Below are 25,260 nucleotides of genomic sequence, written 5' to 3' on the forward strand. Positions count from 1 at the left end.
ATTCAAACCAGGAACCATCTCTCACTGAGATGTTGGTTCTGACCAGCACAACATTGTGCAAAAAATATGTTTATGTGACACCTTAAACACCTTAAACGCAGCACATTGGTGTAACAGGGTATGCCATTATTTCTGAAATGAGGGTAGTAAGAAGCAAAAAGTCACTCAAACACAAATAAACTGCAATGAGCGACCTTGGTCGCCTTTCAGGCAGATTACTCAGCAGTGTTTTACTTGGTTACTCCCCTAGGGGGGGTTCAGTTAATCAACTCACCTGTTCAGTGTCCTATTTAAGTCCAGGTGTGCAGTTGTTCACTCTCTTTACCGCAAGCGCTGCGTTCGTCGCCCCACCCTCCTCCCCGGCTTCCACCTGTGAGATCCGTTAGGGGTAGTTATTACGCAAAAGTTTTCTGGAAATCTTTCCTCATGGAATATTTTTTTTTTTACTGCATGAGTTGTCTGACTGAAATATATCATGGGAAATTTCCCCATAATTCAGTTACTTTCCAGTACTGTTAATCCAAAATTTTCTGTCTTTCTGTCCAATTAAAGAGGCACTGAAAGATACATGGGCTTGTTGCTAAAAAAATTTTTTTAGATTATGCATAACATTTAGGGGAAAATCAAAGATGCAGACCTGAATGTGTAATGTTGTTTTGGTAATAATTTTTGTTTTGAAGTTTTCGAATTTGAAGATAAATTCCTTGTGCATGCACTGAACTTGGCCAAAAAAGCCGATTCCAATTTTTTTCTTTTGCAGAAATTTGTGATGAAGACGATGGCCATTTTTAAAGAAGGTTGGCCGACAGATGAGAGGTACATGACCACGAAAACCAAGAATTCATTAAAAAAAGAGACTTGCAGAACATTTCCTGCCATTGATCTCTGCTCTCCCCACAGCTCTGCTTCAGTTTCATCCAAATCCTGACAAAAGTGTTTGTTTCAGCTCTTTCTGGAGTTTCTGTCTGCTCAGCTGATGCTGAAGTTGGTGTTTTTTTCTCCAGAGAACATCTCCTGTGGGGTTGGAGTTTCCTTTGGAAGCGCAGGACATGAGTCCTGCCTAAAGAATGTAGATGATTTTTGTTCATGAGTTTGTCACATGGCAGGATTTTCCTGTGAAGATGCTGAGTGCGGAAGTTTGACACACATCATCAGAGGCCTTCCGTCCTATGCTTGTTTTCCTACAAGTTATGGGAATGTGATGATTCTCCTAATCATTGCAGGGACTCTGAAGGCTGTGAATGAGGTGGAGGAGCTCCGCCTCGTGTCCTCACAGGGCAAATCTGAAGAAGCATGACATTTGAACAGTTGGGTGGAAAAACATGACACAGTGAGGGTGAAAAGCAATAAGGCAGGGGTTAGTCTCATGCCCCACATGAGTACCTGTGTAAGTGAGAGGTTAGCAGGCTAGTGACTGAAAAATGAAGCAAAGCGAAGCATCTCTTGTCCATCAGAACCTGAGTTTGTTCTTCTGTGTAAGCACTCTCACTCATATTGATGCACTTTTTTTTTTGGTTCGCCGGACAGCTTTCACGCAGTTTGAGCTGGAATCGAAGGTCTCTGTTTAGCCTTGAACAGATGCAGTTAGGTCCCTCAAATACAATTTGTGACGGTGTGGCACCGTCAGATGGCAAAGGGGACCCACACCGTGTAATTATTTTATGTGTATTTATTCATTTTATGTATAAAACTAATTCCTGTGATGCCACCTGGAGGATAATGAAGAGCCACGCCCAATGGGAGGGGCTTAACATTCAAAAGGGAGCATCACAGGTAGAGAAAAGAGGTGACGGAGGTGTTGTGTGTGGATTTGGCCCTGCGTGGAGCTATTGCAGAGCTCAATTGTTCTTGAAATAAGGAAAAGAACCCACTCACCTTGGTGAGGCCACCCGGATCCACCCCCTCTTTCTCAGTGGATGGAGTCCTCGACGGAGGAGCTGTGGTTGTTGTGGGATCTTTCTCCCCAAACCTCTGCGTTCTCACCTTTTTGTGGCTGTCCTCTGCGATCCCACTTCTGACACCAAGTTTTCGTGGGGTCCCGCTGGGATTAATGCAGAGGCACCAAGGTGAGTGGGTGCCACACCATCACACATTTAAAAGGTAAAAATAAAAGAGAATTAATTAATTATTCACGTAAGAGTAAAGAAAAGTACTGTAATTATTGAGGAACACTTTGAATTTTTGTGGTTCATGGTCTAAAATGTGTTTGCAGATGCTGAAAAATTTGATAAATGGTGTTTACTTACTAAATTTTCAGCACTTAAGGTGCACTTAAAAGGCTTCTTTTTTTTCTTCAAAAAACAATGGGCGAATTATTATAAGGAGCCCCTAACATTTGAATTAGTTCTGGTTAAACCTACTGATGTCGAAGCCATTTTGAGAGAAACACGACGCTCTGACAGCACAAGAAGGGTGTTTTAGTATATAGTACAGTGGGGCAAAAAATTATATAGTCCATTACCAATTGTGAAAATTCTCCCACTTAAAAAGATGAGAGATGCAATGATCACAAGAACGGTGAGCAAAAATCCCAGAACCCCACGGGGGACCTAGTGAATGACCTGCAGAACCAAACAAAACCAAACCTGCGGGACCAAAGTAACTAAGGCTACCATCAGGAACACACGACGCCACCAGGGACTCAAACCTTGCAGTGCCAGACGTGTCTCCCTGCTAAAGCCAGTAAATGTGCAGGCCCGTCTAACGTTTGCTAGAGAGCATTTGAATGATCCAGAAGTGGATTAGGAGAATGTCCTATGGTCAGATTAAACCTATAAGTAAGAATCTACTAGTCGTGTTTGTAGGAGAAAGAATGCTGTGTTGCTTTCAAACAACATACCTACTGTAAAGCATGGGGGTGGAAACATCATGCTTTGGGGATGATTTGACCAGGATGACTGATGCGTGTGAAGGAAAGAATGAATGGGGCCGTGTATCGGGAGATTTAAAGGGAAAAGCTCCTTCCATCAGCAAGGGCATTGAAGATGAAACGTAGCTGTGTCTTTCAGCATGACAAGGATCCCAAACCTTCTTAGAAGGTAGTAAAACACGTGAGAGAACAGATGTTCAATAATGAAACTTTTGTTTTCCTTTATAGGGGAAAAATCCTGTTACACATCACTGCTGCTTTACAAACACAACAAAGAGGACTGTGGATCCACATCCAAACAGGATTGAGGATTGTTGCATTAATTTCATTTTATATTCCAAGAATAAACGGTTCCAAAGCTTTAGAAAGTTAGTTACAGCCCACTGTAACTAAGCAAAAGTACTGCCTTATCATCATAAATCTACTTGCGTAAAGTAAGATGTATTGTACAAAAAATACAGTGAGTTGTACAATTTTTAATCAAATTTACTCAAGTAACTGAGTAAAGGTAACTTATTGCTACCACCTCAGGAGAAGAAGGACTTTGATTCAGATTTCACATGAAGAAGCAGATTTTATATTTGGTGACTGAGTTCCAGTGTCTGACTGAGCGGCCATGAGCCTCACTCATCTTTTCCATCTTTCTCTCTTTGGATAGTCGCTCTGCTGGCAGAAAGCGTCTTTGTCTCTTTTCCTGAAGCGGAGAGGAAAGAAAAACTCTGGGGTCAAACTAATGAGCTCTGCAGGCGTTTGTGACACAGAGATGTCATCAGTCATCTTTAAACCCAGACCAGCCAAACATGGTTTGGACCTCATCGTCAGCAATCAACAGATTCCAAGTTCATCTGGTGAATCCTCCGTGTCTTATTTTCCCATACAGCAAGTAAAGATCTACGTCTTCTGAGAGAAGCAGTTATTTGCTTGTTACTGTTTCAGGCTGAACACATGAGTCCTCACCCGGACTGCAGCCTCCACTTTTGGTGACTGCCCCAATCTACATCTAGATATTTTTGCTGAATTTAACTGAACATGTTCTTGTACAGGCTGGACTTCCTTTCTGGGATTGTTATTTTTTTCCCTAACCCTTGAGTTTGACGTCTTTCATATTTTCCTCATAGTTGTACAGTTTTTTGTTGCTGCTGTTATGGTTGAAGTGTTTGTTTCTGTCCATTATATTTTACCTCTGTTTGGTAGCTTTTCCATTTTCCTGTGGCTGTTGAGGATTAAGAAAATCCTCACCTGTCTCGGGTTCAAAAGTCCCTTTTTTGTCTCTGCTCCTGTTTCCAGAAAATATCCTATCCAGTAAACCCTGTTTAGTTTGAGGTTTCTTATTTCTTCCGCTTGTAAAAACTTGCAGTTTTACCCTGAAAGGAGCAGCTTTGTGCTTTCTAAAGTCTTCGTGCTCTGTGGTTCCTGAAAGTGTCAGTCAAAAGAGGCAGCAGCACAGACTGAATGCTGTGCAGGTGTGTCTGGCTGCAGAGATGTGGGTTTTGGCTGCTGTTGGGTAGTATGACCCAACTTGCATCTGTGTGTTCATGCTAGCACACCAAAAAAATAAAACAGAAATTGGAACAAAAATATTTTTTAGCAGCCTACCATGCGTCAGAGCAGGATTTGTGCAGCTCCTCATCAGGATGGACAACATCTTCCTGACTCTGTACACAGAAAACACTCAACTTTGAAAAGAAATTTATCATTTGAATTTATACAGTTTGCAGATAAATGTGAAGTTTTGAATCCTTAGGAAAAAAACACGATTAGTAAAGAAAATCTTTTATGTTTAAACTTTTCTCTCAAAAGTTCTTCTCAGAATTAGAAACGTCCGTTTTTAGCTGAAGAAGCAACGCAACTCCATCTGTAGCTTTAATAAACATCCATTTTTTAGTGGATTTTCTGCTATTTGATTTGATTACTTAGCACTTTATTTTTAAAAAATATGTCCTGATTTAGTCCACTTCAACACATTTGTGTGTGACTGAGTTTTGCATCCAAAAAATGTGAATCATAATTCAAACCTTTGTTCACTTCTCCTCGATAAACTGCACGAACATCCTGTTTGATGGGAAGGTGGGAAATCTGCTGCATCCTCAGCTCTGCTGCCAGAACGGCACAGCGGAGCGGCTGGGACCATCCTCTGCAGATGACATTGGCACTGCTTCCTGTTCAGTATCGATCCCTCCGCTAGGTGCTTTTAATTCCACTTTGCTCTTTTTGGCTGCAGCTGAAGAATAAAAGAAGCACATTCTACTTTACCATGAAGAGGCCTGCAGACACAGAGCCATGAGAAAATCAGAACAGAGAGAATAAAGAGGTGTATTTGGGCCTGTTTTGTCTGAATTAAAACAAATCAATGAAGTTGTAGCTTTTTCTTTACAATCCTCTTAGGAACAAAATATAAAAGAGAAGTACAAAATGTAAGGACAGAAAATAACAAACGCACGCATCTTGTATGATGCCTGTGTGATTCTTTGTGAATTCAAACCTATTTTCATCCACAGAGAGAAAAGTTGTTTTTGTGTAGGTTTTTTTGACACCTTTACCACTAGACGCTATGTTAACGGTAGAACTTTGAGCAGACCCCGACCAGCATGTGAGGGGTACAACAACAGAGTCTTCACTCTGTACGACCACGAGAGGCAGAGATTTTTTCCAGGGAGAAAAGGAGCAGCTGATCTTTTTCCTCATTTATCTTTCCTTGTCAGGCAAAGATCACACCATAATGATTCAAGAGTCCTCCCATCGCGGAGTGTTGGAACATGAGTAGACCGAGGTGCAGGGGAATCTTCATGATCGTTTATCAGTGAACCTTGTCAACAAACTGGAAGGTTATCGATCAATCAATGAATAATGACAGCAAACAGTTACATGAATAAAAAAACTGAACTAAAGACCTGAATTTGTTCCATGGAGCGGATGTGTCAGTTTTACATAATCCTCCTCAATCCTTCTATTTTTTCTGCACTATGTCAGAAAGTTAACTAATAAGATTAAGTTTACAGTCCATATTAGTCCAATGCTAAAATCCAATTCACTTGCGACACATTGAAGGAATAACATTGACTTTGGGTTGTAGTACCAATTGCAAACGCCAGGTGTCACTATTTAGCATTCTGGACATGTTAAAAAATATACATTATCATTTGAGACTTTTGCATGAAGTATTGATATATTTTGACAAATACATTCTTGGTAAAAATTATTTAGTGTCTAAAAATTATGTCAAATTCACAATCCTTCATAACACACCAATTTCAGAGATGATGCTAAATCCAGGGATTAGTTAAAGTGGAAACAGGTGAGGCTTTTCTTTGCTCTTAATGAACCACAGCCAACACATAAAGGACATTATAAGAGGAAGATAACAGGTGGAAAACAGAGGAAGTGCAGCTTCATTCTCCAGATTACACAAAAAAATTGGGAAAAAATGGAGCAACAATTTATTTATTTTTTTGTCTGTTAGAGAAATAGAAATCTCCTCAGAGCTAAAAAATGTTCAGGTGCGTGTTCACCCTCACCAGAGGTGGACTCGGAGAAGATGAGCTGACAGCAGGAAGAAGAGCAGAGCCTTTGGTTTGTCCTCATGTTTACCCACAGAGGACAAACTGTCACAACTCATGGCAGCTCCTGTTAGTTCGTGCAGTCCACACATCTGACAAGGAATAAAGAAAGAGGGCAGCTGCCAACAACGTCGTTAGCCGTCTGCTCGGACATAAATTTGAAGAACTGCCTGTTGGGAAACGTCCGTTATTTGGCTTGCTGCAACTCGGACATTCATCTCGGACAGCAGAGTTTGTAAAACCTTGTTTCAGAAGTTTCTACGTGCAGTCAGAGGAACCTGAGACGAATTCCTGGGTCTTTAAGTCTGGACTCCATCTCCCTGGTGTACACAGCATCAGGGAGGTGGGTGAGACAGAACAGTCATTCAGCCACAGCAGTAAGTGAGGTTTTTAAAGATGAAATAAGTCAATGAAAGGAGGAAGCTCTTTCCCCCCACCGCTGCTCATGCTGCGTCTCAGAAGACTCACAAACTTAGGCATGAAGTCATCTGCTTTGGACCCCCCCGTTTGAGGTTTTTTATGGCTAAAGTAATCCAGGAAATCCTTGACAGCATCCTTCACTGAGGGTTCAAAACTGTAGAGGTTAATCCAAATGGCCTCACTTATCACTGGAATGGCCCAGAGGTGTTTTTTAAAGCCCTTTTGCATTTGTCACCCTCCACCGTGAGTTGGCCGCTGTGAATTTCTCAAATTAGAACCGCAACTTCATGGAGAGTTGTTACGAGTCTGAGGAGATTTTTTTTTCTCCCAGTAGTCCGACTGAGTCCCTGCGATCAATGCCAAGGTGAAGTGAATGATATTTCTTCTGTACAGAAAAGGAAACCAGCACCAGGAGGGAAACATGAGAGTGAATACGCCGTCAACGTTATTTATGTAACTCCTTTCAAACACAAGTGGAACTCGAAGTGCTTTACAAAATAGAGTGCATGCTGTCAGGGACTCGTTAACCACAAACAGCACCAAACAAACACAGTGAAGGGAAACAGGGGGGCAGACAGCGGGGTCACCAGCACCAAGCAAGCAGAATGACCTCCCTCAAATGTAAGGAATATCACCGTTTGCAGTCGAATGCGGTAGTTGTAAATCCATCACAATCAATGAACCAAAACAGACTCTATCATTCTTCTCTAAGGGTCCTCAACTAAACCTAACATCCGCTTTGATCCTAACGGTTTAACTAAAACTTCACCTGTTCTTTGTGAACTCCTCTCCTGAAGCATCAGCTCTGCTGCTCAGACGTGTGGAGCCACAAAGATTTTTCCTTTGAATCAGAAACGTGACGCCAAATGCCAGGATCAGATCTTCATGATTGTGCTGTTTAAATAGGGAAATACCACAAGTCTGTAAACATTATAGGGTTAACTTTTACGCTGAAATCAAAGCTTTGGTTCAGTAAAGATAGAAATGTCTTACCTTGTTGAAATCCTGCTCCGATCATCTTTTGATCTGCTGTAAAAGAATTCTCTCTGATCTTTTAATTATGATCGTACCGTTTTTAGCCAAACTAAAAAAAAAAAAAACGGTCATTTTCTAGGCCATAGTTTCTGCAGGGCGGCAGGAATTCATTAGAAATTTACCTCAAAGTTGTGGACGGGAGTGTTGGCGTGGAATAAGCCCACCGTTTCACTTCCCTGTTGCTGAGAGCTTTTTGTTTACATGCTCTCCCACTAGCTTACAGCCCCTCACACACCCAACCTAAATTTGTAACAAAAATGGCGAGCAATACTGGAGGTATCCAGTCGTACAGTTTTGAGCAAGATGTATCAGAATGGAGCGGAGCAGGAAGCGTATTTTTATACGTCACAAATATATTTTTCAAATGGCTCTGTTTTTGTCTACCTTTAATTCACAACAATTTAAAAAAGAAATACTCAGAAATGCAATTTTTATCCTAAACTCTTAGGACGTGGCGTCCACCAGTAGTTCCTTCTGCTTAAGGAGCTCTGTGACGACATGTTTAGACGGTTAGCTCAAATATTCCCTCCAGTCTTAAGAGGTTCATTTTCTTTCTATACTCATCAGAGTGGGTCTTTAAGCTTAGCTGGTATTTATTTCAGACCTTTGAATTAGTGTTTGCGTTTTCTTAAATATTTTACAAGTTTTTTGCTTTTTGCATTATTAACTTGTTGAATTTGGCAGCTTTTATATTCTTTCTAATTCCATTTCATGGAAACTTTATCTTCTTCATTCTAGAATTCATCAAATTGCTTCAGCATTTACAGATTCAGCATTCACACTTGGATTATCATTGGCAATGCAAATGTCCAAGTTTCTCTTAGTATAATATAAATAAAATGTATTGATAATACAAGAACCATGTGACCCAGATTTAGCAACATTCTTAAAAACTAAGAGCCTTTGGCTCGTCATAAAATCTTGAATTTCAGACCTATGAGAAAAGCTCCTTCATAGAGAAGATACTTCATAAATGTGTGCTGGACAGCCCCATGACTTCTCATCACCTGAGGGGCTGGGAACTCCTGAGGATGGAGGCCTGCTAAGACCATGGCAAAAAGAAGAATGAGCAGGAATGCGCGTGACCTTTGAGTCTTTTTTTTTTGCCCTGCAGTTCAGCCACCTGCTGAAGCGACCCTTCTTAGAGCAACCGGGGCGCTTTTCACAGTCGTTTAATTGGTTTCATGACCAAACTGAGCGGAAAAACTGTGACCGTCATGACCTCATTGGTGCCCCCCTGCAGGCTGTTTGCTGGAGTCGGTGTCGTCGGCTGAACCGGAGTGGAGGCGGGTTTTGGTTGTTGCGGGTTGCGTCATTTCCGGACAGAGGACGGCGAGACACGTCGGAGCCGCAGCTTCTCAGTCGCTGTAGTAACGTCCGTGCGTGGATCGGGAGGCTCGGCGCTGCGCGTTTGGAGTTCCACGGCTGTTTTCTTGGCGTTTTTCCTGTTCCGGTTTGGTGAAACCTGAGACGCAGCGGAGGACTGAGGTCCGGACGCGGAGCGGAGACGCGCGTTTGAACTTTTTCTGCTGTTTGTCAGCGTCTTGGACTTGCTTCACCTTCGCTGGCAGCTTTTTTTTTTTTCATACAGTGAATGAAATCAGCTGAACTCCAGGTGTGGGGGTTTGTTTTCTTTCCTGGAGGGGGCTGATCACGGAGCGGCGGACACCAGAGAAGCGGCGGCTCGGCAGCCACCTGACCTCCTGGAAAATAAGACGGCAGCTGATGACACTCCGGCTCAGAGCCTTACGTGGCGCATTAAGCTCTCTGTGGAAACGAGGCGTTTACTTATATAACTTCAGGTAACTCCCAAGTCATTTGCTGGAATTAAATTATTTGGACTCTAACCTTCATCCGGTGCGTTTGGGTGACGCCGCATGAGCCCCAACATGCGTGGAACAGGAGCGCAGGAGGGCACGCCGCTCTGATCCCGCGCCACCACCCGCTCATGCGCGTGTCCTAACCCGCAGCGGTGTGGCGCCGTGTCCGAGCCCCTCTGCAAGGATGAGCAGCACCGACCTGGAGCGCATGTCGCTCAGCTCTTCCGCGAACTCGGTGGCCTCCAGCGCGCGGACGCTGTCGGCCAACGTCAGGAAGCTCCACAACGCGCTCAACCTCCTGCTCAACGACTTCGAGAGGGAGCAGTTCATCCACTGCCTGAACGTCTACCACTCCAAGAGGAACGTGTACGACCTGGTGCAGACGCTCAACGTCATCCTTAACGCGCCCAGCAAGCGGCAACTTCTGCCCATGCTGCGGCTGGTCATCCCGCGCTCAGACCAGCTGCTCTTCGAGCAGTACACCTCAGAGGGCCTGTACCTGAAGTCGGATTTAGTTGCGAGCAATGGCACCCCAGAACCGCCCCCGGGGGACTTCCCCGGTGGCAACCCCACGACACCGGGTCATTTGTCGCCCATCCAGCCGGCCGACGGTCAGGTGGCGCTGCGCGGCTCTCCGGACAGCTTCAGCACCAGCAGCGATGGGACAGCTCCGCTGGTGCCGCTCCTCGGGAGGAACTTCATCCACGAGCCCCCGGGCGAGCTGCGCCAGGTCACCATGAAGAGGCACAAGAGCCAGGAGGGGCTGGGCTTCAGCATCCGCGGCGGCTCGGAGCACGGCGTGGGCATCTACGTGTCTCTGGTGGAGCCGGGGAGCCTGGCGGAGAAGCAGGGGCTGCGGATCGGTGACCAGATCATGAAAGTCAACGACAAAGTCTTCGACAAAGTGACGCACGCAGAAGCGGTGAAGGTGAGTCTACCTGTTCCCCGTCCAGCCCCGCACCCCCAAACCCGCAAGGCAAATGGTTGAGTTGTTGCGTGGAGTCGTGAGAGTCAGGGAAACACGCGGCCTTGACCTTCAACTGCGGGGTGTTAGTGATGCGCCTGGCATCCGAGCTGTCATTGATTTTCCAGAGATACTGCTGAGCGCGCGCGGGTTGGGTCTGGGGGTGGGCTGGGGAGTCAGCTGCTTGACTGAGGGGACAGAGCGCATGTGTGATTTGGGTGCCTCGGAACTGTCCATGGTCCTGTAAATCCTGTGGGTTTGCCTCCAGTTCTGCTCTGATTGACAGGTGAACGTTGTGTCTGTGTGGCTGACATGGACTCTGTGCTTGCTGGCACTGAGTCATTTTCTATCTTTAGCTGATCTCAGAATGGCCTGCCTGTTCTCATGTTCTATAATATTTTATAAATAATATTTAACCAAAGGTCCTCCATAGTCACTATAATGCTTTTTAGTTTAAAAAAAAACAACAAAAAAGAACAACTTTAACTTCAGTCCACGTTATCACGCAGCTAGATGTGTAAAATTAGTTCTTCACCTTTGACCCAACCGCTGGTGGAGCTGTGAGCTGCAGACACAGCTGTGATCAGGGACCATTTGGTGGTTTACCCCCCCCCCCAATTCAACCCTTCAATGCTGAGTGACAAGCAGGCAGGCATTGGTTCCCACTTTTGGAGTCATTGGTATGACTCAGTCAAGGATTTGAACTCAAGACCTTCCAGTCCCATGGTGGACACTCGACCACAAGGCCTGGGTCTATTTGTAGAAGTACCATATTACATTAATTGGCTCCTGCCTTTAGAATTTCAGTTAAGATGAACCGAAGATCAAGTCAGGTCGTACTTTGGTTGGTTACATTAACCTTAACAAATCTAGTAGGACTGGTTTTTGGTCATCGGGTTTCAGGCCAGTAAATCATGTTGCACTCCAATATTTACATTCAGATTTCCGGTCAAAAGTGTTTCGTGCTTTGTTAACATATTTGAATTGAGTGGATATGCTCTCATACTTTTATCAAGTTTAACCAACATGTCATTTTTTGGAGTGTACCACCCAGCCTTTCCTCATACGGTGTTTAAACTGACAGGTCAGATGAATAAATTATCATGAGGTACTGAGCCCTTCAATCAATGGGTATCTTTTTTCCCCTGTTCTTAATGGCTCGGGCACATTCCAGGATGACAGCGCCAGGATTCATTAGACTCAGATTGTGAAGCAGTGGTTCAGGGACCATGAGGCGTCATTTCTTTCACACGTGGGTGTGTCCAGAGAGCCCAGACTTAAAACATTTAGGACGTGACCTGCCAGCAGTCACATTCTGCTGTTGTCACACAAAAATCCGGGGTTTTGCTGAAAGATAAATGCAGCTCTGGATGTTAGCATTGTTGGTGACCTGAGTGATGCTGAGGTGAATGTATGCAGAAATCAAAGCTTAGGATGATCAAATAGAACAGTGTTTAAAGATCCACCGTGATAAAAATGGTCTTTTTGCTGTTTTTAGAGGGGTTTTACCATGCAAAATTAACCTTTTCTGAGCATTTAAGGGTACTACAGCATTAATTTCTCACAAACAACCCCAAAGCAGTGGTTTGATTTATTCACGCATTTCTGAGTATTCCTTTAAAAACCTGTCTCTGAGCCCTAGCCCCTCCCAACTAACAAGTGGGTTCTCACATTGTGACATCACAAAGTGAGAACCAGCCCCTCCCCGGAAGAGTCTGCGCTGCTAACACCACCCCCTGGCTAACAGACACACCCACTTTCTCCACGGACTGGCTAAACATTATAAAAAACGGATTTAATAAATAAGCAAAAAGAAACATAAAGGCAAAATAAAACGAAAGCACATAACATAAAAAAAACCCTTAGGCTAAAAACATAACACAATAATACTTGGTTGTAAAATATCATAGATGACTTAAAGCTTGGCTATAAAAAAGAGTCTTAAGTCGAGTTTTAAAAATGGACAGTGAAGAAAGACGCTCGTCTAATATCTAGCGGCAAAGCGTTCTAAAGCTTCGGAGCACAGATAGAAGAGGCTTATTCCCCACAACACTTCCCTCTAGACCTCGGCACCTCAAGCAGAAGCTGATCAGTGGACCTGAGACACTGGGCTGCAGTTTAGGGAGAAGGAAGCTAAGAGAATCTTAAAGTAAACTCTAAAATGAACAGGCAGCCAGTGAAGGGAATTCAATTCAATTCAATTTTATTTATTTAAAGAAGCCCAAATTCACAACAACAGTCGTCTCGATGGGCTTCGTATCGGTAATTGAAAAAGTAAAACATAAAATCAAAAGGATCATGAATACATAGAATTCAATAGGAAAATACTTAATTGAACTAACAAACTGACTAAACCAAACTGGACATCCCTGCCCTTAAACCCTCCTTTGCGGTAAGGAAAAACAGATTACGGAAAAAATGAAGAAACCTCAGGGGTGCCCACATGAAGGAGGGATCCTCCCCCAGGACAGACAGGCGATTTACCAGAACTCTTAGAGAAGAATTAACTTATCTAACCCTACAACAACATATTTAAAGTCCAGCAGACAAGCTGGCGAGGGAAGCCAGGATTGGTGTGATGTGGTCCCTCTTTTGCACTCCGACCAGGACATGAGCAGCAGCATTTTGAAAGGGCTGCAGACGTGAGAGGGTCCAGCTTAAAATCACTATCCATTTTAAACCCCAAATTTATAACAGACTGTTTAACATGTGGAGCCAGGGGACCCAAATCCACCTTGGAAGGGTCACAGGACCCGCTTGGACCAAACACCATCACTTCTGTTTTTTGGTCTTAAAACTCAAAAAGCTTAGGGCAATCCAATCTTTGATTTCTTGTAGAAAGGACAGGAGTTGTGTTACAGAGGAACCTTTTTGTTGATGGAAACATAGAACTGACCATCGCCTCGGGTGTATTGAGTCCCTGTGGTGGTGGAGGGACCTGGACTGGAATTCATGTGGCTTGCGATGAAGAGGGTAGCTGGTCTGGTGCAGCCGGTGATTAAAGATGATTTGGAGCCTGGATTGGTTTCCTGTGGAATAGCGGGTGGTCGAAGATGGTGGCTACAAGGTTGGTAGGATTTCTTGGTGAGGCAAAACACAGAGTGGGCCAGCATGTAGATGGTAACATAGTACCGGTACTTAGCATAAAGCTTGGCCTGACAGTGTAGCATTGGGTCAAGAAGCAGACGGACTGTTAAATTTCTAAAAAAAAAAAAAACTCCTGCCGCTCTGCAGAAACCATGTTCAAGAAAACGACATTTTTATTTTATTTTAAAGGAAAAATGGCATAATCATAATTAAAAGACCACTGGGAACACTTTTCCAGTAGATAAAAAGATTATCATAGTGGGACTTTGGTGGTTCTACTTTTCTGCCTCTTGTCGGAGTTTTCTCAATAAAACACTGAAGAGTTCCATGAATTCCTGCACTCTCACTCCTCGCTTTTCTTACTTCTGCGTTTATTTTCTACATGCCACAACATCAGCATATCTCATTTTCTGAAGACTCTCCACCTCCGGCCTTCCATATGATTTGCTCTTATTGATTGTTTTTATGCTGCCACTCCTGCTTGGCCCCTTATTGTTAGAAGCCCGACAGGTCCGGCATGCAGCCAGAACGAAAGACGATCAAACCAGATCAAATCCCTCTGGAGGTCATTAATGCTGTCGTTCACTTTTTTAATGCATTTTTTGTTCAACTTAAATGTTATTCCAGGCTTTTAGAGCCTGAATCATTTTAACCTTTTAGACTGTGGTTGTCTATTAGAGCAACCAGGAGCTGGGTGAACGGCAGCAGAAGAGCGAGACACGGTAAAGAGCTCTCCTTCTTGTTAACACAATGTTTTTCTGAGAAGATTGTAGTCTAGATTACTGAGCTGACTTACTGAAACTCTGAGTTTCAGCAGCAATTTTATAAGAAGGACAGCAATCTGAGCATTATTCAATACTTGTTTGAGATAAAAGGTGGTAGTGGAGGATCCAACGGAAGGAGACTGGAACTTAACGAGAACATTTGAACACAGAAACAAAACGGTACCTAAACACACAAAAGTAGAAAAATTAAGGCTTTCTATCTTTACAAATACTACTGGATGCCCTCATCCTGGTCTTTGTCATACAAAGTCCATAAATAGTTCAGCATAGATCTGAATGAATGGAGGAAAATCTCCAGATATGATCAGATTCCTGTAACAGACGGGAGCGGGGTCATTTCCTCTCATTTCTCTGGTGTTTGTTCATTCTTGGAAGCATATGTTGTTTTTGCAGCTCTGAGAGCGGCAGCCGGCTGCTGTGATGGAACATCTGGCTCCTCAAATGAAAACATAAAGACCGTCTCTAAAAAGTCACCAGAGCAAAACTCTGCAATAGCATGGTCAAAGAATTGAGTCAAAAAGGAATCACAGGCAGACAGAAGCAGCAGCTTTTGTTTAGTCATAAATCAAAGTCATGGTGGAAACGCAGAACAAAGGTCTTAACTCCTACAAATCACTTGGGTCATGTTTAAAACTACTCGTTTTGTCAGGAACTGGGGGTATAGGACCCAAAATGCAGGAGACTGGGTTTGGTGGTGAAAAGGTAAACACTTCATAAACTTAAACACAAGAAAACCCATAAAGGTGACAAAGCAGATGACCTGACCTTGGAGATTTAAAAACCAGATACTGGAATTCACTGAAGGCAATAAACTGAAATGAAGACAGCTGTAGAACATCATCAACCTAAACCTGGTGTGACTGAATGGGGGGGCCAACTTCAAAACAGAGCATGAACAGAACACACCCGGAATTTGACGCTCGTTGCTGTACGTGCTTTTAGCCCATTGTGTTCACACTGGACAAGCAGGGAGGGGCTTTTTCGCCTTCGCCTTTTTCTACTGTTTCCTAGCGCACGTTCGCCACCTAAAGTTGGAATAGGCTTGGTGCCAAATGTGGAAGCAGTGCAAATCGGATGATTTGGGCACAAAACAGAAAAGGTTTTGTTCATTGCTATTGTACTTGCAATGGTGGACATGGATTACCACCATATTTTCAAATATCTTTACGACATCGAGCTTGTCGCCATGTTTGGGTTCACCAATTAAGCCAAATCCATACGTCACTACCGCATCCATCCGATTGGTCTAAGTCTGACTTGGTTTAACTGGCACCATGCGTTCATTGGCTGTCCATTTTAAACGTAGAGCCCGAAACGGTCTCAGAAACTGACGTAGCTACATTTGAGCGTGAATGCAAGAGCTTTCAATGTAGAAGCCTGTGTTTCCATAAACGCGTTGCAGAGCGCAACGTGAACAAGAACCAAGAAAATAAATCTGACAAAACCAAATCCTCACACTTTTAGCTTGACGTTTTATGACTTTTCTTTTAAAAAGGCCAAACTACTGAAAATGAAAACATTTCTAAGTTTTCCACTTTTATTCTGGTCTGAGACATGTTTTGAAGACTTTCTTATTGTGTGAAAACAGAGACGTTGGCGGCTGTATGTGTGTGAGTGTGTGTGTGTGTGTGGGGGGGGGGGTAGTAGCTGTCTGTTACGTCAGTCTGAGTTCTCACACAAACAAACACTTTGAATGTGACGGCAGGAAGGGTTGGGGGGACCCCTCGACATAAAAAAAGTGTTTTTACGAAGAGCCAAAGTGATAGGTTGGCCAAGCGGCATACAGAATCAAGATCCTCACACAATAGATCCAGTGAGGGAGAGTTGCATAACAATATAAAGATATTTGAGTTGGCTTGTAAGGTAAATGTCAGCAGGTTTGATTGGCAGCACGTCGTGAGTCTGATCCTCATGGTCAGGACGCTGATTCTGAGCTGAAGTTTCAGCATAGATGTGAAATTTACATCAGTGAATGAATGTTATTCAATTCCTGGAAAATGCTCTCAGATAATTATGCCATTGAAAAAAAGACAAGAAAAAAAAACAGGACATGAGACTGTAGGACAGTAGATGTATTGTTTTTTAAACCCCAAACAGGTCACAAATATCCTGAAAAAACAACATTTTAACTTTTGAAAATATTGAGCTGAGCTTTATCCTAAATGAATATAGGTAAAAACAGACTTTTAGTAAACCCGCATCATACTGAGAAGCAACATGGAAGCACTTTAAAGGAAGGTTCCCTCTGAGCTAGGTCTTAAGATTGTGGCTGCTGCATGATAACATGGCAAGTAGGTTACACATCAGAAAATTCTGCCCTGCGAGTTCTCAGCTGCTCTGCATGTTAACATCTAGCCAAATGGGCCTGTCACAAGCGTGGAATCAGCTCCAAGCTGTGATTCCGTTTACAGCCTAACAAGATTCCTTCTTACCGCCTGCTGCCATCTGATCAACACACTGACCATGAGCAGTCTGCAGAGCTGCTGCAGGCCCTCTCACTTCCCACCCCTCTGACATGTGGCCAAGCCTTTTTGCCTGACGGGGTCCCACTGTGGGCTGCGTCTTCAGTGGGCTCTGGTTTGTGATGAAGCCATTTTTTTTTTTAAACGAACAAGATATTTGGTCATTGGCCCAGCAATGAGTTCAGGGAAGAAAGGTTATCCCCTCCATCTCGGATCTTCTTTTAGAATGTCTGTCCCCCAACTCCCAGTCTCCTCAGCCTTGATGCAAATCAAATTAAGAAGGAAGTCAGAGACAGGCAGCCGGCAGAGGATGCTGAGAGGAAGCTGCCAGGCTTCTTGTTGCGTTGCTTCTGGCCAGAATAGAATGGTTTATGTTCAGATGCCTATCCTGTCACATCTCTTCTGTGTGGCTCACAGAAAAGGGGAAGGAGATAATGGAAAGCCCGGCTAAACGCTGATGAGGCAGCTACCCCTGTTACCGGCTCCTGGAAAAAGAACCAGGGTTGGCTCAGATAGTCAGAGGCAGATTCAGCTGTAAACCCTTGACACTTCATCTAGAAGAAACAACAATCTCATCAGAAAATACAACTTCTGTACAGGGAGGGGGGCAGAAGAGTCATTTTCTGAGGACAAGCAGAGATGCATGAGCTCGTGAAAAGCAATGTTGCTGCTTGTGTTGTTGAATTTGGAGTGCAAATGTGTAACGGCAGAAATAAACCTGAGGACTTTGTTTCTTTTTGCAAACGATGAATTTTAAAGCTGCATCAGAAAATAAACACACCTGAACGGTTTAGCAAATGACTGTCTGGGTCCGTAGATATGCTACTTACTACTCAGTATTTTGCAGCCATGCTCGCGGTCTTCTTTGCTTCTAATTTTCTTTCACCTGATTTAGACTGCTGCTCCTCATGTTGGCAGGGATTTAACCTTTCTTCCTTTACTGAAGATGCTGACATGTAGCTGAAAAATATTCAACTTAAGTTTCAAAAGCAGAAGAATCTCTTCGGAGTGAAGGTTTTGCAGCATCTGTACAGATGCATTTCATGTTGCTCTCCGGTTTTTGTGTAAGTTGCGTCTGCATATTTGTGCGACTTCTTTAAAGCAGCCACTGTTGATGGAAGTGCATCCGTCTTTGCTGAAACGGGTCGGGACTGAATCACCTGTCAGGCTGCTGAGAGGAACTGCTCTCACAGAACATCCTGATGAGGGGAGGGGGCTGAAAAATGATGAGAGAGAAAATATTTCTGACCGCTTCAAGAGCCTGACAGGAGAATGTGGGAGTGATAGACAAGCTACGCTTTTGAGGGAAACTTTCCCAGCAGGACTAGTCTCTGTGTTTACAGCTCAGACGACCTGTCATCGCTGACAGAGTGACGGCGCGCTAAAAGCTGTTTGAAGCCAATGTTACTGAGAGAATTAATGGGGCTAAGTGACTATCCACCTGTCCAGGCTCAATTATACTTCCTAGAACAAAAAGAAAATTGTGAAGTTTAATTTTTGTGTCAATGTTTCCCTGAGTTCCTTTCCAGAAATCCAACCTTGTGTGGAAAGTTTTTCTCTCACCTTTAAGAGCTTTTCCTTCACTCCTGTAGAAGAAAATGTTCCTTCTTTCCACCCATCTGTCAGCAGTCCTATTCCACTGCAGACTTGTTATATTGTCATAATTGTCATTTAGTACGAGATTTGGATTTTTGTCACCAAACGTCAACTTTTTGTTCATGTTCAAGCTTCTATGTGGATATATGTGATGCCCGTCAAAGTGTCCATTATTAGAAATTAACAGACAACGCAGAAGCCGGAGGACAGTTATCCCACTTATGCCATGGTCAAAAGAAATAAATATTGAATCAGTGTTTTGTGTTTTATTTTTGTTATTTTTTCAGTTTAAGTCCCCTTTTCACAAAAAGATAACTATTTGATACATGGTGCGGCGCATACGAGTCGGCACCGACCTTGACTGCAGCGGCAAAGGAAAGCGCTATTGATGCATATCCTCATGATGGGATAACTAAGCCATCAGTTCAGAAGGGAAGTCTTACCGTTTGTTTTATCCAGATGATAACGCAAAAGTTTGTTTCAAAGAAGCCAGCGCAGTGATATAGAACATTTAAGCTATGTGACCGGAACTTCTTTTTTAGGTGTGGTGCATCTCTTTTTAATTCACACCAAGTAGCGGTATTCACCCGTACTATGGTATAATTAGGAACAACTGTTTGTTTTGAAAAGCCAAGTTCCGTGTCCGAATTTGGGCCGCCGAGGCGGCCACCTAAACCACATTGCACCGGCCCGTTTTGAGGTCTACTACGGGTGGTGGGCCCATGGAAGAGGTCCCATGTCGGTCACTGGGGCCCGTGGGGACAGCCCCGGTCACCAGGAGCTCACCTGCAAACCCCATCCCCAGGGCTGGCTCCAGAGTGGGGTCCCGGTGACGCCAAGCCTGGCGACGTAACTGGGTCCTTGTTTTTCTTCTAATATTCAATTCAATTTTATTTGTATAGCCTAAATTCACAACAACAGTCGTCTCAATGGGCTTCGTATCGGTAATTGAAAAAGTTAAACATAAAATCAAAAGGATCATGAATACATAGAATAAGGGGTCTTCTGAGCCGTTTTTTTGTCTGGTTTGTCACCCTGGACCTGTCTGCCATAGGAGACCTTGCCAGGGGTTTAAGCCCCAGACAGCTTAGCTCCTGGGATCACTGGAGCTGTCAAACCCCCCACCACATTAAGGTGGCGGTTCACGGGGGAAATAGAGAGAGGGGCAGAAGCTCGGTCCCCCGCGGAGAACTCAGAGTAGTAGAACCGCTTCTCCTCCACATTGGGAGGAGCCAGTTGAGGTGGCTCCGGCATCTAGTCTGGATGTCTGCTGGACGCTTCCCTGGGGAGGTGTTCTCGGCATGTCCCTCTGGGCGGAGGCCCCGGGAAAGACACGCTGGAGAGACTATGTCTCCTGGCTAACTTGGAACGTCTCGGGGTCCCCCCAGAGGAGCTAGAGGAAGTAGCCGCGGAGAGGGAAATCTGAGCACCTTTGCTCAGACTGCTGCCCCCGCGTCCCGGCCCCGGATGAGCGGAAGAAGATGGATGGATGGATGGATGGATGGATGGATGGATGGTTGGTGGGTGTTCGTTTTAAAGACCCACTTCAATGAATATCGTATTTTTGGCGTTTTTAAGATGTTCCTGTAGCCTTTTCTCATTTTTTAATTTAACCTATACTTACCCAGGAAATTTCTCATTGAGATTAAGAAAAACATTTAAAAAATAAAATAAATCAAATACAAATTTTATTTTATGTAAAACAGGTAGAGTTAAAGGTGACTTTCTCCTCTATTCTCAGCCTGGATTTAAAAATACTCAGAGGAATGAGCTCTTTTAACTTCCAGCTTTTTCGTTGAGTGTTCCAAGTGGGGGGGACAAAAGCCTTTTTTCTCAAAATAGAGGACATATATTAAATAATTTAGGATTTAAATTGTGTTCCAGCTTAATTCTTTATTCAAATCTTGTTGGATCAGGAGTCGATGAAAACCGTCATGTGAAAAAACTTGGCTTTGTGACACAGCAACCGCCAAAGGCGGGCCAATGTCTCCCTTCTCCACTTGCTGACAGAAGTATCCATTAAAGTCTTAATTTTCCTCGTCTGAGATGGTATCTGGCTCCAAACTGGATCCTTCAGATTTGAACCAAGTCTTTTTAAATGGAGAATATGTGGCAGGGATGTGTGGACAGGTGAGCTAGTGTCATCATCCTCACCTACCATCATAAACGTAAAATAATAAAATATGTGCACACTAATCTGATGGATAAATGCCATTTATATACATCAATATAATAATTTTTGCCCTTAAAATCTCTGTATTTTTAACATTTCCTCTTTGATTACAGCTTGGGCGGTGAGGTAAGGCAGCACTGAGCTCTGCCTCACGTTAGATTGCACAATCACATGAAACTGGGTTGATTGTGCGCCTTTAGCTGAGTCAGCATATGCTAATAATGTAGGCTTAATGGTTTATATAAGAAAAAGATACATTCTTGACATTTTTATTACATCTTTTTTTTTTTTTACATCTGACATAAAGCCGCTGAAAAGACACAAAGTAAGGCAACCAGTAGTTCTGCTTCAATGAAGAGGACCCTTGTGGGCTCATGTTTGTTCTTTGGTGGTTGCTAATAAAGTTCAAAGTAAAGTAATGGAGCTTTTTATCCAGATAAAGGTCTATGGACTTCGTTTACAAGTAAAGGTTAATCTAGTGTGCCAATTCTATGTTTGGACACTGTTTTATGAAATAATTTTTTGCAGGTTCGAGGGAGGTAGGCACTGAGCAGAAACAAATGACTCAAAGACTGCAAGCTAGAATAAAATGTGTCTTTTTATTCCCCGCTTCAAAACAGTCACACAACATAACACAGGAGTTTAAGCCATGCAGTTTCAACAGAAAACATTTCATCTGCCCCTACCGTGACACACGGACTGGAGAGCCAACAGTCCCGATAGAGTGGCTTGAAACAAAACTCCGGCTGGGCGTTCGTACGTAACCCACAGCAGACTCTGAATTAATTTGGGCTTCCTTATCTTTTATATTCTTTGATGAGCGTGAGGAAAAGGAGGGCCGGTCCCTTCCCGCAGGCTCACCCTGCACGTAGACTCATCCTATACCATCATAAACATGTCAGAATATCTTCTACAGAGCACTCCTTTTACGGGTCAGTAACAGGATAAAATTCTAAACATTGTCAGGATATGCTCTACAGAGTCCTCCCTTAACAGGATAAAACTTTATATTAAACATTCCTTTTGGGGGTCAGTCATAGAAACATCATAAACATATCAAGACATTCTCCTTTTTTGGTTATTAGCAACATAGAACCTTATATAAGAGTACATAAGAGTTTACATAAGTATTCCTTTTTGGATGGTCAGCCACAGAACATTATCTTTAATGCAGGACAGAAGGCTCCCCCCCCTGCCTACAGTGCATTACCCATCTCAGACACCCAAAGGGTGTAAGTGGGAGAAAACATCCGCCATGGTTTCTGGCAACCGTACATTTTACATTCTTTCTTGGTATAATATGCATCTGGAATTTGTATTGAAAGAGAGCTGATTGAGATATGAAACACTATCAGTAGTAGTTTAATGTATTGGGTTTGTATGTTTGGAAGTCGGACTCTGAGAGAGTCAGTCTCAGCGTACGCCACTGATATGCTCATATGCTTCATGGTCTGTCTCTGGTCAGGGCCGGTGACATAGATGAGTTTAGTGGTTGTGGTACATTGCTCATTGGTCAGGGCATCTTTAACTCAATTTACAGCAGCTGAAGGCATGAAATTCATTGTCAACATCATGACTGACGTTGACGGGAAAAGTCCCACTGTAAATGTTTGGAATGTAGTTTTTGACCAGAAGGAATAAAAGTCGTTTTAGTAAATGGTTTCAGGAATCTGCTGAAACTCTTTGTTTGATTAAATTCAATAAATATGGTCTTTGCAGACTCTGAAAACAAATTTTCTTTGTCACTTATCTTTCGATAACAGGCCAAAAAACATGAAGAGGTGAGTTTTACCTGCGTTGTAGAAACTTTAATCATCTTCAGAAACACAAACTGCACATATTTGTAAGCATTCAGAGTTCATCTGTTTGCCTAAAGCTATGATGACCAGCAGACATCCTTCTAGTTTGAGTTTCTATATTAAAACCACAGAAAAATGAAAGAGCTTTGATGCACCAAAATTCCTACAAAAAAGATAACTAACCTTCGGCTGACTGAACACTTATGGTAAAAGATGGGTTGCAGTGACGTGCAGAATAGAAATGATGTTTAAAAAGCATGAAAATTCCTCTGAGGACACAGATTATGTTAGTGAGTGAACCTAAGAGGCAGGTTGTGGCCTTTTTCTGCGGAGTTTGTATTTGTCATTGTGTCCAAAGGCCCAGTGGTTTGCAGAATGACACGACGTCCTGGTTTCAGATCGCAGCCTATTTCACCAGAGGCTCCATTATTGTGATTTTACTTTAATTATCACATGATTCCTCTTGTTAAACTTTTAAAAGAGACGTTACAGCTAAAATTTCCTGCTAAGATTTAGTTAAATTGGGATATAGTAGTGAAAGCTGCTTAATGTGAAAACAACTGATTGTACTTTAGTCTGTCATGACACAAGTACAAAGTTTTTTTTCAATTTTAGTGGAAGGGAATTTCCTACTACAGATATAAAGTTTTTTTCATAGTTTAATTTCACCTGTAGTGGTCGTAAATGGGGTGCAGAAGACTCGCATGGAGGGGGGCCTGAATAATACACCAAATCACACCAAGAGAGATCCAACATGACAAAAACACGAAGCAGGACCGACCTCAAACACAAAAGTGCGACAAGAAAGAGGTTACACATCAGGGAGGAACCAGCAACCTCATTTGGAACAAGCAAACAAAGGAAGCAGTGTGTCAGAGACCCCCTCAAACCGGCGGATACGTGGCGGCACGTCCTGCCCGCTATCAGACTGAGATCATGGCAGAGGGCTGCACTGCAGAATATGAAGCGGAACCAACCAGAAGGTGACAGGACAGAAAGTGACGGAGCAGAGAGCCCTGATGATATGAGACATACACAGACTGATCCGTCCTTTTTAATGAGATGATGTTCACGTTCTCTGTCTGGAAGTCCTTTAAAGTGAAACTTCAAAGAACGGCACGGGGTCAAAGTCATGTTCAGTCTCTCAGATCTGTTTGTCTCTGTAATTATTCAAGTGAAATATTGATGAATTGTTTTAAGTAGGTGGGTGGGGCGAGTCTGTCTGGCTTTGTGTTGCTCTGAGCTGCAGTGATGACAGAGGCAGGTCAAGTATCCTAAAACTGAACACAAGTTAAAATAGCTTTATTTCAAAAATGATATTGGCCAACTAAAATCGAAGAAGACAGCATGCAAGAGTAAAAAATACTGTAAAAAAGTAACTGGTAAAAGAAAAGTTTTAGAGAACAGAATTATAGTTTGAATATGGTCGAATTCTTATCTGAAAACTACGGAATCCATTTAAGAAAACATATTTATCAATGTACGATTCCTGGAACTTTTAAAACAGAGAGTTGAATTTAAATTGTTTGGGCAAAAACAGAAGCATCTCCCTATTTATACTGTATTTCCACTGATGTATGAACTAAATGATAGAAGCTCGATATAACATTTATGTATAAAATAGGATGCAGATCGTTTCAGAAAAACTGTTAATCGGTATCCAACATTTACTTTTCTTTTCTTTCATTGAATATACATTCAGTCCTTATGATCATGTTTTTGTGTTATATTATGCTTGAGTTGGAGGCTCTGGTGGGATCACTGTGGTTTTATAGTCAGAGCTAAACTCTGTTGGAAAAGATTTGGAAAATGGAAATGTTAGTTCTCCAGCCCTGACAGTTACCTTGACAGCAAACCTTTTGACTCAGGAGCCACAAAGAGTTCTAGAATTTGAGAGAAAGGTCGGACCAAGAGCATATCAGTGATGTGTTTTTTGGTTATCCATGTCATAAGAGAAGAAGCACCATGGAATCTGGACAAAACATGCTTTAATTCTGATTGAGAATAAACGTAAATATTTTAAAACAGATCATTATGGAGTTTTAATTTCAAAACTGTGGCTTTTGTTCTCATGTTGGTGATGGGTTGATCTCCCTCAGGGAAAAACAAAAAAGGAGAGAAAGGCTGCGTTTATCTGGTGTTGGAATGATCGGGAAAATGACAATCCGACTCCCAAAACACACACCAATGTTAAAAAACAACAAATCTCACAACATCACATGTACACAGAAACTCTTTCTACACCTAAACAAAGGTCCATTTATTGGTAGTGCAACTATGGAGAGACAGCAGAAAAAAACAGCAATATGGGTTATCAATCTAATTTATTTCAGTTTGGCAGGTGGCATATGAACCCCAAGCCATAGTTTGCCCCCCCCCCCCCCCCCTTAACTAGATCAATGCAGCCTTGTAGTCAAGTAAGAGTCGTAGTGTAGTATTTTTAGATCTATCAGAAATTCTTTTTCAGTCAGACAACTCATGCAGTAGAGAATTATTTATTTTCCATATTTCTTTTAGTTTGGCATAAGGCTCCGTTCAGATACAATAAAACAAGATCTCCATAGAAAACTTTGGGTATTAAACTACCCCCAGCGGAGCTCACAGGTGGAAGCTGGGGAGGAGAGTGGGGCGTTAAACGCAACGCTTGCGGAAATGGATGAAGAGGGCGTGGAGCGCACACCTGGTTCTTAAGT

At 42.9% G+C, this 25,260-nt stretch overlaps 1 protein-coding gene and 1 long non-coding RNA gene across 4 annotated transcripts in view; both read left to right on the top strand.

Moving 5' to 3' along the window:
• Nucleotides 1-202: 202 nt before the first annotated feature.
• LOC110016117 lies at nucleotides 203-4,428 on the top strand. Its single transcript, XR_002291394.2, has 2 exons — nucleotides 203-2,066; nucleotides 3,528-4,428. It is a non-coding gene; the product is annotated as an uncharacterized LOC110016117 (long non-coding RNA).
• A 4,241-nt stretch (nucleotides 4,429-8,669) lies between these two features.
• Nucleotides 8,670-25,260, top strand: part of whrn (whirlin) — a 192,374-nt gene continuing 175,783 nt past the window's right edge. Inside the window, exon 1 of one of the 3 annotated variants that reach the window (XR_002874267.1) lies at nucleotides 8,670-10,629. Coding sequence is in view for 2 of the 3 variants with exons in the window: in XM_023960685.1 (XP_023816453.1) it covers nucleotides 9,886-10,629 (744 nt within the window). In the remaining variant the exon portion in view is untranslated. The remainder of the gene's footprint in view (nucleotides 10,630-25,260) is intronic. The other 2 variants (XM_023960685.1, XM_023960686.1) reach the window with 2 other exon arrangements.

The sequence above is a fragment of the Oryzias latipes genome, chromosome 12 (assembly GCF_002234675.1).
Source record: "Oryzias latipes chromosome 12, ASM223467v1".
NCBI lineage: Eukaryota > Metazoa > Chordata > Actinopteri > Beloniformes > Adrianichthyidae > Oryzias > Oryzias latipes.